The sequence below is a fragment of the Anastrepha obliqua genome, chromosome 6, assembly GCF_027943255.1.
Source record: "Anastrepha obliqua isolate idAnaObli1 chromosome 6, idAnaObli1_1.0, whole genome shotgun sequence".
NCBI lineage: Eukaryota > Metazoa > Arthropoda > Insecta > Diptera > Tephritidae > Anastrepha > Anastrepha obliqua.
Window position 1 is genome coordinate 16581667 of NC_072897.1, and position 14549 is coordinate 16596215.

Sequence of the window (14549 nt, forward strand, 5' to 3'; positions counted from 1 at the left end):
ATGCAAATTTTCCACCGTGATCAACTGGATCCGGAAGAAATAAAGAAAGCTCCTATTACAGATATACTAAGGTTTATACGTATAGCAGAAAAATTGTTGGAAGAACATGGCTTTCAACCAACTCCTTTCCAAAGGCAGAGAACAACTAGGCAAACTAGAACCTGATGTAGTGGTCGGGTAACTTTCGCGGATGATCAGAAGGATCATCCATATTAAATTAGGTAGCTTGACACAAAAGATCTTTTAGGTCGCAGTGTCGGTCATTGGACCACCTACTAGGATAAATTATTATTATTATTAACCCCCGACAAGGAGCGGCTGGAACAGAGGACGCGGTACAAAAGCTAGCTAGTCCGATGAAGTTTCAGTGACAAAGGCGAATAGACACCGCCTTTCCAAAATTATGTGTCCCCTTCATCATGCGTGGGCATGATGAACATACAAAAAACCAGAAGCATATGACTCAAAGCGAGCGGCTGCCTGGTCAGCGTCTGCTCTCCAAAGTAGAGCGGCTGCCTCAACATCATCACACATAAACTGTGATGAAACAAACGAACCTGGCAATGAAACGGATATAGATTTTAACAAACGTTTTGGATTTGATGATTTTGGGCTGACGGTTGCAACAGTCTGTTACCTTAGTACACAGGAGTGAAATCCTGTGGAAACGGCTCTCAGGTAAATGTTGCAGACCGCCTCCGTCCTGTTAAACCCGTGGCGGGTCTTCAAGTACGTTTGAAGCAACGTCGCCATTAAGTTGACGGTACAGGCTCAGATGAGAAATTCCTGACTAATGCCATCCTGGCTCTGAACGCAACAGCCCATAAGGTTTTGCGTCAACCCTTTTCGCGGCCTCCTTGCAATGCATAGATAACCGCGGGGAAAAAGAGGCAACTGTACATCGAGCAGAGATAGCGGCTTGAAGCGAGGACCCTTATAAACATGAACGCACAAACAAAAACACAACAAACACAACAGACTCAACAGATAAGCAAGCCACAGACGCCATTGCAACAGAGGGGATCACCTGGTTACGAAGGCCTGGAAGCTTTCAGGAGAAGAAGTAAGATTTACATTCGACGCCGCGAACTCTGGGAGGAAAATTGGGACTCAACGAGAGGGCTGACGCCTCTCTGACACCATCCTTACCAGAGATAAACAAAAAAGATGCGCTAAACACCCCTACTGATGAACAGGGCCTGCCCTCCGAGAAAAGTTCACCAAAGCAGGAGTTCATAGCAAAGATGAGGACAAGAGAAGAGGAAGCTCTCATGAAGTGCCGCCTTACGCTAGGGAAAATGAAACTGGCAATGTTGAAGCAGAAAAATATAAGTATCGACGTAAAAAACGGCGTATCCGAACCTAACGAGCTCTTCGACATTATTGAAAGCCTGAGACGAAACTGGATTAAAGCGGAACACGAAGCCAAAAAAGTAAGCTCGGTGAAACCAGCAGAAGCCCAAAGCGACCCAAGTAATTTGATCACTCCGACGGCTGTATCATCGAAACGGGCGGCCTCGAGCCCGGCAGAGCAAGGGACGGGGAAAAGAGTATATGAGAGTGGCAAAACTGATTGGAAAACAGTGACTAGAAAAAAGACGAAAAAACAAGACGCAGAAACACAAATCAAGCAGAGACCTCAGACAAAAAAGGACGAAAGAAAACCCAAACAGCGGTCGGAAGCAGTACTCTTCAAACCGGCGGAAGGACGAAGTTACGCCGAAGTTCTGCAAAACCTCCGCCAATATGTTAAATCAGACGAGAACCGTGTGGAAGTTCGGGCAATAAGGAAAACCAAATCGGGCGCACTCCTCCTTGAACTAGACAAAGTTATAAAACTAGGACCAGAGTTCCATGAAGCTCTGAGGAGCAAGATGAAAGCTATCGCTCCCGTAAGTGAGCTGAAAAACAAAACAACAATTGAGATACGGGACCTAGACTGACTGACTACAGCAGACGAAGTTGCAACGGCCGTTAACCAACTATTAGGCGAGACCAACGAGGAAATCACTGTTAAACTATCAGCACCAAACAACCGAGAACAGCTAAAAGCGTATGTGACGCTATCGTCAGAAGGCGCAAACAAAATTCTCCAGAAGGAACGTGTTAAAATAGGATGGATCAACTGCAAAATGAGACTCTGCATTGACAAAAAGAAATGCTACCGGTGCTTCAAAACCGGACACTTACAATGGCAGTGTAAAGGGCCTGATAGAAAGGGCAAAGGACTGTGTATACGATGCGGGAAGCCAGGACACAAAATTAAAGAATGCAGCAGCCCACCGGATTGTTGTATATGCCGAAGTAAAGGTGTTTCTGACACAGGACATATGCTAGGCTCAGTACGATGTGCGGCCTACAATGAAATCATGTCGAAATGATAAAGATTCTACAAGGAAACATGCACAGGAGCACTACGGCACACTTACTCCTACCGCAAATTATGATGGAACAGGAAGCAGACATAGCGGTTCTAAGCGAACAGTACGCCTCTCCAAGTGTTGGATGGTTTATAGAAGATCCCTCTTCTACAGAAGCAATATGGTGCAAGGATAACACGAAACTCCAAGTGACGAACAGTGGAACCGGAAACGGGTACGTCTGGATGAGGAGCCAATGTCTCACAATTATTAGCTGCTACCTTACACCAAGCGATAATGGTGCTAACTTCCAAGCTAAATTGGACAATATTGAAGACACAGCTCGCCAAATAAGCGGGCACACCATCATCGCCGGAGACTTTAACTCTAAGGCCATGGAATGCGGTAGTCGAACAACAAACCCGAGAGGCCAACGAATAATAGACATGGCCGCTAGACTAGGACTCGCCGTTGCAAACGTGGGCAATAAAGCTACCTTTCGAAGTCCAGGGTGTGAAGGCACAATTCCGGACATAACTCTAGTGTCTGAAAGCTACGCAAGCAAAATACGTGAATGGACAGTTCTGGAAGATTACAATGGCAGTGACCACCAGTACATTACCTACTGCGCCGGAGAGACAAACGCTAACGCAACGAAATGCATCAAAAGCTCGCGGAAGTGGAATACATCAAAACTTGACAAAGCAAAACTTATAGCTAAAATTGACGAGGAGCAACCACACCACGAAGAGCCAAGTAGCGCCAGACACAAAGTAGAGATGACACTGAGAAGGATAACGCAAGCGTGATCAGCAGCAATGCCAAAGATAAAAAATGCACACCCAAAGAAGTCCGTGTACTGGTGGAGTAACGAAATCCGCGATCTGAGGCATACGTGCATCAGCAAAAGAAGAAAGTATACAAGAGCACGAAGAACCAGCCTCGCCACAACAGAGCACGCCGAATACAAAGCTGCAAAAAGCACCCTAAAGACGGCCATCCTGGAAAGCAAGAAAGAAAAATGGGAGGAACTTCGGCGCGATATAAACCAAAATCCCTGGAGCTTAGGATATAAACTCGTGCTTAACAAGCTCGGAGCAAGGCAGCCACCTCCTGAACTAAGCGAAGCCACTATGGAAAACATAGTGAATACACTCTTCCCCACACATGACCTCATGGCAGATAGAGTTGACGAGGAAAATACCGACCCACCCCCGCTTTTCACGGTAGAGGAACTGAGAGACGAAACTACAACTCTCAAACATAACAAAGCGCCAGGTCCTGACGGGATTCCATCGGAGGTTTTGAAAATTATCGCAGTTGAGCGCTCACAGACCCTCCTCCACATGTACAATGCCTGCTTATATGAAGGAACTTTTCCAGAAATTTGGAAGAGACAAAAGTTAGTCCTCATAAGCAAAGGGAAAGGAGACCCTGAAACCCCATCAGCGTATCGCCCTCTGTGCATGCTCGACACGGCAGGAAAGCTGCCAGAAAAAATGCTGAAACCACGAATGGCAGCAGCGATAAACGAATCGGGAGGCCTCTCGTATAGGTAACACGGCTTTAGACCGCGAAGGTCCACAATTGGAGCAATTGAAGATGTAGTAAAGAGCATAGCAAAAGCACGGAGCATAAATCGTTTTCCCCGACCAATCGTGCTCCTCGCTAAAATCGATGTAAAGAACGCTTTCAACAGCGCAAAGTGGAAAAATATGATAGACGCATTGAAGAAGCGGTTCAAAATACCCCAACACCTGATGAAGATGATCCGCAGCTACCTCAAAGACCGCGTACTCATCTACGACACAAGAAAAGGACAACGGACAAAAATGATAACCTCTGGCGCGGCCCAAGGGTTCATACTAGGCCCCGATCTTTGGAACATCAGCTATGACGGCATCCTCACCACCGACATGCCCGACGATTGCTACCTAGTAGGATACGCGGACGATGTCGCAGCAGTAATTACCGCACGGGATGTAGACGCAGCAAGGCGGAAACTTACACAAACGATGACAAGAATCAAGACATGGCTCGACTCGCAAGACCTGAGTTTAGCTCCGGAAAAAACAGAACTGATACTATTCACGAGAGCGCGCATACCTGTAGAAGTGACAATGCCAGTCTACACAGAGAACAAAACAACCTCAAAAGTAGTGAAATATCTGGGCATCAAACTCGACAACAAGCTGACATACTGGGCACAAATCCAGTACGCTGCTGAAAAATCCACCAAAACAATATCAAGGGTATCAAGACAAATGGCAAACATCGGAGGACCCATCGCAAGGAGGCGGAAGCTGCTCTTGGACACGACGGTATCCATTCTTCTATACGGATGTGAAGTATGGGCGGGCACACTTAAAACTGAGTGTCGCCGCAAGATCCTGGCCAAGGCCCAAAGAACCGCCGCCCTCCGCGTTGCTTCAGCTTATCGTACGGTATCAGAAGCAGCAGTACTCATTATTAGCGGCACGATACCTATAGATCTGCTAGCGAGAGAGCGAAAAGAACTATGGAACTTTAAAACGAGCGAGACAAACGCCATAGGAGACTACACACGCACCCGTACTAAAACGAGCGCAAAGCAGCAAATTAGAGCACATACACTGCAAATATGGCAAGAGCGATGGGAGTAGAAACGAAAGGCAGATGGACGAAGAGACTTATACCAAACCTAGACAAATGGTATAACAGACAGTTCGGCGAGGTAAACTATTATACCACACAGATGCTATCTGGACATGGATACTTTTACAAATACCTTAACCACATAGGCAAGTCAGAAACCACTAAATGCATCTACGGAGATGCACTTATTGACGACGCAGATCACACTTTCTTCAAATGTGAGAGATGGAAACCAGATCGCACAGCTGTCGAAGGCAGACTAGGCCCCTTAAGAGCTGACAACATCACTGATAAAATGATAGAAAGTGCAGAAAATTGGCAAATTATTCGCACGTATATAGAGCGAGTTCTACGTGCCAAAAAACTTGACATGGACAGAGATCCTAATATACTTGACTAGAAGATAAACCGACAACATGAAGCCCCGCAGATAGAGACAAAAGAAGACGAGCCTATAGCATGAATGCTGGCTACAAATATGGTGGACCCAAACGTGGGTGAATTAGAATTTGGTCCTTTTCATGGACGCCGTTCTGGGCCCTCCCGAAGTAATGTACAAATCAGTTCCGGGAGGGGAGTCTCCCCAGGAGAGGAGGAGGGACTGTTTTAGTGGCCACACCACACGACGCAGTAGACGACGGTCGGTAATATAATATAATATAATATAATATAATATAATATAATATAATATAATATAATATAATATAATATAATATAATATAATATAATATAATATAATATAATATAATATAATATAATATAATATAATATAATATAATATAATATAATATAATATAATATAATATAATATAATATAATATAATATAATATAATATAATATAATGTAATGTAATATAATATAATATAATATAATATACAGGGGAACGATATGAAGTGTTCCTATTCAAAACACCATAACGTTTTTGTGTAAAATTAGTTTTTATTCATTTCAAAGACAAAATTTTTCAAAAATTATTACAATTTTAACATACCTTCTACTCAAATATGAACGAGACGGTATCAATAAAACGGTCCGCGGATGACATATGGAAAAAATAATTTTTTTGTTTTTTGGTAGGACTGTTATAAGCTTACATGGCAAATTTCAGCGTGATATGTCACATAGTTTTTTTTCTATGCTACCGTAAACAAGTCAAGCTCGAGTGTGTTCTTCGAATTTAACGATGGAAATTCAAGTTGAACAAAGAATTTGTTTGAAATTTTGTTATTCCCGCAAAATTTCGGCTTCAGACGCCTTAAAAATGTTGCAGACAACCTATGGAGACTCTGCTCTATAGCGTGCACGTGTTTTCCAGTGGTACAAATCGTTCAAAGAGGGCCGTACATTGGTAGAAAACTTACCTCATGAACGTCGTCCAGCAACATCAGTAAACGACGAAAACATCGGAAAAGTAAAGGAAATTGTGCTTGAAAATCGCACAAATCGCAAAATCGGTTAACGCTGAATATTATTTAGACGTTTTAAAGAGTTTGCGCGAGAACATTCGTCTTAAAAGGAAGGAATTGTGGAACAACAAGTCATGGCTCTTGCATCACGATAATGCACCAGCTCACACATCACGTCTTGTTCGCGATTATTTGAACAAAAGTAATGTTAATGTCGTTCCGCAAGCACCGTATTCGCTTGATATGGCTCCATGTGACTTTTTCCTGTTTCCCAAGCTCAAGTTGCCGCTCCGTGGAAAACATTTGAGACAATTGAAGTCATAAAAGAGAATTCGAAGAACACACTCGATGTTGAGTTCAATTTAATATTAGATAAAATACTTTATTGTTTTTCAACTTTTGTTAAATTGTTATAATTTTCTGTGAGTTAAGTAGGTTTTGTTTGTAAAGAAATGTGTATAAATACGGAACATTTTTGTAAAATATATGTGAGTAAAAATTGTAACTTTGTCAATTGAAGCAGCAAGTTTTCATTATTTTGGGCAATTGTTGGATACAGGACTCTCCCCGCAGCATTAAGGATAGAGGACTCTCCCCGCAATGGATTTATAGCCGTTATTGATCCTTCCCGCATCGAATTCTTCCTGCAACGTTACTGGTCCTTCCCGCATCAATTTCTTGCTGCAACGTTACTGGTCCTTCCCGCATCAATTTCTTCCTGCAACAATATTGGTTCTTCCCGCAACAGAATTGTAGCCGCACACAGGATTCTCCCCGCAACATTTTTGAACAGGATTCTCCCCGCAACATTTTTGGTCCTTCGAGCCGGATAAAGTCACTCCGCTTGCCTTTTGCATGTACGCATTCGCTTGTGTACATACATACGCGTAGCAAAAGGCAACGAATATTAAGAAAATTATTTTTGTGCATTGTGTGTACGTTTGTGCAGCCGTTCCTGCATTTAACATCGCGAAAATTCTAAAAACCCGTCGTTTGCTTTTCTGTCATATTAAAAATGTCGAATTCCACTAAAACGCGCGATTCCGCTCTCAATGCCATTAAACGGTATATGGCAAAAAGTATTGATGAGGCATTCACTATGGATGCAGAAAATATTGCAAGCTACCTTCAGTTATTGAGTGAACAGTGGGTTCGTTTTAACGTTGCTCAAGACGCTGTAGAAATTACGTGTGGTGCCGATGTTATTGAAATTGAAGAAAATGTGCGTATCCAAGCCGAAACTTGGTACTCTACAGCTTCAGCTAACTTTAGCCGCGTGAAAAATTGTCGTACTAATTCGCAAGATAGCTCCACAAAGGCATCTGTGTCCACGGTTATACGTTTACCGAAAATGGAGTTGCCCATATTCTCCGGTGACTCTACAGAATGGATTGGTTTTTTCGACGCGTTTTCTTCGTTAGTTGATAATAACTCTGCTTTAACAGATGGACAAAAGTTGCACTATCTCCGAAGCTGCTTGAAAGGTGACGCGTTGAAAATTATCAGTGGTTTTAAAATATGTGACGCAAATTACGTTGAAGCTTGGGGTCTATTAACATCGCGGTATAAGGTTATTCGTGTAATTGTGGAATCTCATCTTCGCGCGTTGGCTGAAATTAAAAGAGCTACGCATGACAATGCTGACGCAATCAAAGGTGTAATTGATGCGTTCCAACAGCATATTCGCGAGCTTAAAGCGTTGGGTCGTCCGATTGAATTTTGGGATGATTGGTTGGTACATGAGGTCGTCAGTAAGTTGGCATTCGAAACGCGTAAGCAGTGGGAGTTATCGCTCGTTAGTGATGATTCTCCATCTTTTGAGCAACTAATAACATTTTTAGAGATAAGATGCCGATCATTATCGATGTTTTCGTCGTCAACAACATCAGTACCAATTAAGGTTAAAACTGCATCATCAAGCAAGTCGACAAATGTGTTCCACACGATATCAAAACAAAGTAACGTGTGTGCATATTGTAGTGGACCTCATAAAATTTACAGTTGTGAAAAATTTCGTGAATTGGACTTGTCTACAAAATCACAGTTCGTGAAGCAAGGACACATATGCTTCAACTGCTTAAGTTCAGGTCACTATAAAGACCGTTGTAACAGTGCTTCCACTTGCCGCATGTGTAAACAACGTCATCACACTCTGTTGCACGGTGCTTTGCAGTCAACGACCGTTACCGCAGTGAACAATTACGCGACGCATTCGTTATGTGCTGCTGACGCCACATCAAAGGTAAGCGCAAAAACTTGTGAATTTCCAGCAAGCGTCGACGTTCCACGCGTTTCTTCATGCTTGAACTCGAGCTCCAATCCACCCATAGCTGTAGAAAGAGTTGTGCTGTTATCCACCGCATTAGTGAAGGTACGCGACTGTTCTGGTAATTGGCAGCCCGCACGTGCACTTTTCGATTCTGGATCACATGCTTCCTTTGTAACCGAAGCGTGTGTGCAACGCTTAGGCCTGCCGCGATCAACATCTGAAGTAAACATTACTGGAATTGGGTCAGCGCAAGGAGGACGAGCTAGAGGTGAAGTATCACTTTCTCTTTCTTCTTTCTCTACAAATCAATGCTTTACTGTCAAAACGTTAATTATGTCTAAAATTACAAGCGACTTGCCAACACAGACTATAGCTACTTCATCGTGGCCACATATCCGAGGTTTGTTTTTAGCCGATCCCCATTTTATGAAGCCTGGACGGGTCGATATATTGATTGGAATGGACGTTATGGATCAACTGATCTGTACAGAACTTCGTAAGGGTCCATCTGGAGCTCCTATGGCTCAACTGACGGTCTTTGGGTGGACTCTGTTTGGAAGCGTGAATGGATCTGAGCCTGATATGCCACGCTTACAGTCGTTACATTGCGATGTTCATTTGGATCGAGCATTGAACAAGTTATGGGAGTTAGAGGAAGCTCCGCAAAAAACGTATCTTACGCATGAGGAGCGTTACTGTGAAGACCATTTTGAAACAACGCATCGAAGGGAACCTAATGGACGGTTTGTCGTCGAATTGCCGCTGAAGCCCGATGTAGCTCTGGGAGAGTCGCGAAACTTTGCTATCCGGAATTTGTTACGACTTGAAAGAAGACTCGCTTGTGATTCCGATCTTCGTTTACGCTACAATGAATTCATGAATGAACTCATTGATATGAAACATATGCAGGTCACGTCAGAGACTATGAATCCAACGTATTATATGCCTCATCATCCTGTTTTAAAGGAAAGTAGTACCACGACCAAATTGAGGGTTGTATTTAACGCGTCCGCAAAATCAACTTCCGGAAATTCGCTGAATGACGCATTATTTATAGGACCTCAATTGCAGGAAGATTTATACTCCATCTTACTTCGCTTTAGAACACACCGCTATGCTGTAACAGCAGATGTCGCCAAAATGTATCGTCAAATCTGCGTATCCTTAAAACACGCCGATTTGCAACGCATCGTATGGCGTAACCACCCATCCCTGCCTATCCAAGATTTTCGCATGGTTCGCGTAACGTACGGAGTGGCAGCTGCATCTCATCTAGCTGTCCGATCACTTCAACAGACGGCAAGAGATTCGTCGAATGGTTATGCTAGGGCTGTTAGTGTTATTCTCAAGGATTTTTACATGGATGATCTACTTACTGGCGCATCTAGTAAAGAAGAACTTCGATTGTTGCAGCAAAATATTTCCGAAATATTGAGGGAAGGGGGGTTTGAACTTCGTAAGTGGGCATCGAACTGCGCTGAGCTAATCGCAAGCATTTCTAATGCATCTACGAACATATCACATTATATTGTCGACGATAAGGATGTTCACGCTTTAGGTCTTATCTGGAACACAGAAGGAGACTATCTCACGTTTGCTATTAACTTGAGGGAACCGCCAGTTAAGTTGACCAAGCGCATGTTTCTATCAGATGCAAGTACGCTCTTCGATCCTCTGGGCCTGCTTGCTCCCGCTACTATAAATTCAAAAATTTGGTTTCAAGACATATGGCGCACTAAGGTAGGTTGGGATGATATCATTCCTGAGTCTATCGCAACGAAGTGGTTGGAGCATCGCATAGAACTCAAGAAACTGGCACATTTGAAGGTGAAACGTTGGTTTGGTACTGAAGTAGCTGGGTCATTTACGCAATTGCACGTATTCGCAGACGCGTCCGAGCGGGCTTACGCCGCCGTTTTGTATGCACGAACAACACAAAGCGACGGTAGCATTATTGTGTCATTAATTTCGTCGAAAACCAAGGTAGCTCCGCTTAAGCCGACAACGTTGCCACGTCTTGAATTATGCGCCGCTCATCTTGCTGCTAAACTAGTGCGAAGCGTGCTGCACTGCTGGTCTGATCTTCGTTATCCGCTTTTCGCTTGGACTGACTCTACTATAACATTGGCATGGTTACAAGCTCACCCCAGCAGATGGGTGACATTTATAGCCAACCGCGTCGCTGATATTCAAGAAGTTTTGCCTCCCGAATGTTGGAACCACGTTCGTTCTGAACAGAATCCTGCAGATTGTGCTTCAAGAGGTATAACTCCCTCCGAATTATTACGTCATCAATTGTGGTGGGCTGGTCCTATTTTCCTGAAAAGCACTGAACAATTGTGGAAGCAGAAAGAATCTAAAGAGCACACTACAGAGCTGGGCATACGAAAGAGTATTCGTGCCCATGTGATTAATTCTACAGATCATTGGTCCGTGATGACAAAATACTCATCATATTCTAAGCTGCGTCGAGTTATTTCCTATGTTTTACGTTTTTTAACTAACATTCGGGCTAACAGACGGCTTAATGTTATAAAGCGTTTTGGTACACCGAGTTGCCAAGAGTTATTTGAAGCTGAACTTCGCCTAATAAGGTATACGCAACAGTTTTATTTTTCTAATGAAATTTCTCTTTGCAGCGCTAAAAGACCAATCCCACTTCGCAGTAGTCTTTTGCGTCTGCAGCCCTTTCTGGATGGGACTTGTGTTCTACGTGTTGGAGGAAGAATAAAAAACGATGAAATCGCTCCAGATGTTAGGCATCCCATTATCTTGCCTAAGAATTGTCCGCTTGCTAAGTTAATAATCTGCGAAATACACAAGGTCACTTTGCACGCTGGGCCCCGCATTATGCAAACTGTCTTACAACGTCGTTATTGGGTTATCGGCGCTCGTAGCTTGATCCGTAATATATACCATAAGTGCGTGAAATGCACTTATTTGAACCGCAATCTTACCACACAAGTCATGGGTGATCTACCTGTCATTCGTACAACCTACGCCCGTTGTTTTACTCACACTGCTGTTGACTTCGCTGGACCTTACCTCTACAAATTCACCCAAGGAAGAGGAGCTAAGGCTACCAAAGGCTACATTTGTTCGTTCATTTGTATGTGCACTGGTGCGATGCATCTCGAATTTGTTGGTGACCTGTCAACACCAGCTTTCCTAAATGCGTTTAAAAGGTTCACCAATCGTCGAGGATTTTGTAAGGTCATGGCATCAGATAACGGTACAAATTTCGTTGGAGCCGAGAAGGAGTTGCGCATTGCATTTCAACAGTGCATGGCTGATATTAAACTTCGCTCTTTCTTTGCGGACTCGAATATCGAATGGCGATTTAATCCACCGGCTGCACCCCATATGGGAGGTTACTGGGAGACCGGAGTCAAACGTGTTAAGTATCATTTAAAACGCGTGTTAGGAGAAGTTCCACTATCATACGAAGAGTTCAACACACTTTTGACTGAAATAGAAGCTTGCGTAAACTCTCGTCCACTCTGTGACAACTCTGAAGCTGCTGGTGACTTAGAAGTTTTAACTCCCGGACATTTCATAGTCGGTGAACCGCTGAAGTCAATACCGGAACCTGAGGGTCAAGGGTTTCGTGGAAATCTTCGACAGCGATGGCAAGCAATTTCTGCCATGAGACAACATTTCTGGCGTCGTTGGAGAGACGAGTACCTCGTGAGCTTACAACGTCGCACTAAATGGTTTCGTTCTTCACGCAACATTGAAGAAGGGGATGTGGTTGCTGTATTCAACGAGCCTAATCCTCCGACGAAGTGGACGATTGCACGAGTGATCAAATGCCATCATGGTACCGATGGACGCGTAAGAGTAGTTACGTTGAAAACACCGCATGGCGAATTGGTTCGCCCTATAGTCAAACTTTGCCTTTTGCCAACGAGAGGAGATTTATTTCATGAGGAAACTAATAACTTATCGTAGATGTTTTTCAAGGCTTTTCATTTTCTTTTTAATATTTTGTTTTGAACTTATTCAGATAGTTCAAGGGCGGCGGTATGTTGAGTTCAATTTAATATTAGATAAAATACTTTATTGTTTTTCAACTTTTGTTAAATTGTTATAATTTTCTGTGAGTTAAGTAGGTTTTGTTTGTAAAGAAATGTGTATAAATACGGAACATTTTTGTAAAATATATGTGAGTAAAAATTGTAACTTTGTCAATTGAAGCAGCAAGTTTTCATTATTTTGGGCAATTGTTGGATACAGGACTCTCCCCGCAGCATTAAGGATAGAGGACTCTCCCCGCAATGGATTTATAGCCGTTATTGATCCTTCCCGCATCGGTTTCTTCCTGCAACGTTATTGATCCTTCCCGCATCGAATTCTTCCTGCAACGTTACTGGTCCTTCCCGCATCAATTTCTTGCTGCAACGTTACTGGTCCTTCCCGCATCAATTTCTTCCTGCAACAATATTGGTTCTTCCCGCAACAGAATTGTAGCCGCACACAGGATTCTCCCCGCAACATTTTTGAACAGGATTCTCCCCGCAACACTCGAGCTTGACTTGTTTACAGTAGAACAGAAAACAAACTATGTGACATAAGACGTTGAAATTTGCCATGTAAGCTTATAACAGTCCTACCAAAAAACAAAAAATTTATTTTTGACATATGTCATCCGCGGACCGTTTTATTGATACCGTCTCGTTCATATTTGAGCAGAAGCTATATTAAGCTCGATATGACCACCTTTTGCCTTGGCTATAGCCTTCAAACGGTCAAAAAATGAGTTGCATGCTGCACGAATGTGATCTTGAGGTATTTTGACCCATTCTCGTATAATCGCTTTTTTCAGCGCATCCATACTGGCATATTTTTTAGTCCTCACCTTGCTCTCCAAAATGGACCAGATGGAATAGTCCATCGGTTTGCGTTTGGCGAGTTCGAAAGCCATTATGTGGACGAAATGAAGCGCGGAACATGATTTTTTAACCATTCTTGGTTCACACGAGCTTTATGAGACGGTGTCGAGTCTTATTAAAACGTCCACGGTCTACGACCGAAATGGTCGCGTGTCCTTGGCTCTAAAGCAGCTTCTAAAACATTTTCCCGATAATAAGTCGCATTCACTTTGACACCAGGCTCGATAAAAACGATTGGAGAGCGTCCATCAGCGTTCACTGCGGCCCAAACCATTAGTTGCGATGGGAAATTGCTTCGAGTGGCCAAACGTAGGCTCAAATTCTCATATGACCGTTCGGTCAAGTAAACACGATCATTTTGAGGGTTTATGAACCGCTCAGTTGGGAAATTTTTTTCATCAGAAAACACAATGTTAGGAAATTCGCCACGTTCCTGCAAGCGCATATGCTTTTGACGCAAATGCTTTTGATGGCTTATAAACAATATATTGAACTGTCATTAGAACAATTTTGACGTTGATGTCATGAGTTGTTTTACAGATACAAGCTGTGTGAAGTTGGTAACACTTCATATCGTTCACCCTGTAATATAATATTATATAATACAATATAATATAATATACTGCTTTGGTGAACTTTTCTTCGTAACCAGGTTATCCCCCGGCTGCAATGGAGTCTGCAGTTTGTTTATCTGTTGCCTTTTTGTTAGTGAGTTCATGTTTATAAGGGTCCTCGCTTCAGGCCGCTATCTCTGCTCGATGTACCGTTGCCGCATTTTCCCCGCGGTTATCTATGAATTGCAGGGAGCCGCGCAAAACCTTATGAGCTGTGGCGTTCAGAGCCAGAATGGCATAAGTTAGGAATTTCTCATCTGAGCCTTCATAGCAAAGATGAGGACAAGAGAAGAGGAAGCTCTCATGAAGTGCCGCCTCACGCTAGGGAAAATGAAACTGGCAATGCTGAAGCAGAAAAATATAAGTATCGACG

At 43.2% G+C, this 14549-nt stretch overlaps 2 protein-coding genes across 2 annotated transcripts; both read left to right on the forward strand.

The window, feature by feature from the left end:
• Positions 1-2401: 2401 nt before the first annotated feature.
• LOC129250173 (uncharacterized) lies at positions 2402-3169 on the forward strand. The gene has a single exon (XM_054889808.1). It carries the CDS (start codon positions 2402-2404, stop codon positions 3167-3169), a length of 768 nt encoding a protein of 255 aa, XP_054745783.1.
• A 4247-nt stretch (positions 3170-7416) lies between these two features.
• LOC129250174 (uncharacterized) lies at positions 7417-12621 on the forward strand. Its single transcript, XM_054889809.1, has 2 exons — positions 7417-11099; positions 11310-12621. The coding sequence occupies exons 1-2, from the start codon at positions 7417-7419 to the stop codon at positions 12619-12621; spliced, it is 4995 nt and encodes a 1664-aa protein (XP_054745784.1).
• Positions 12622-14549: the final 1928 nt, after the last annotated feature.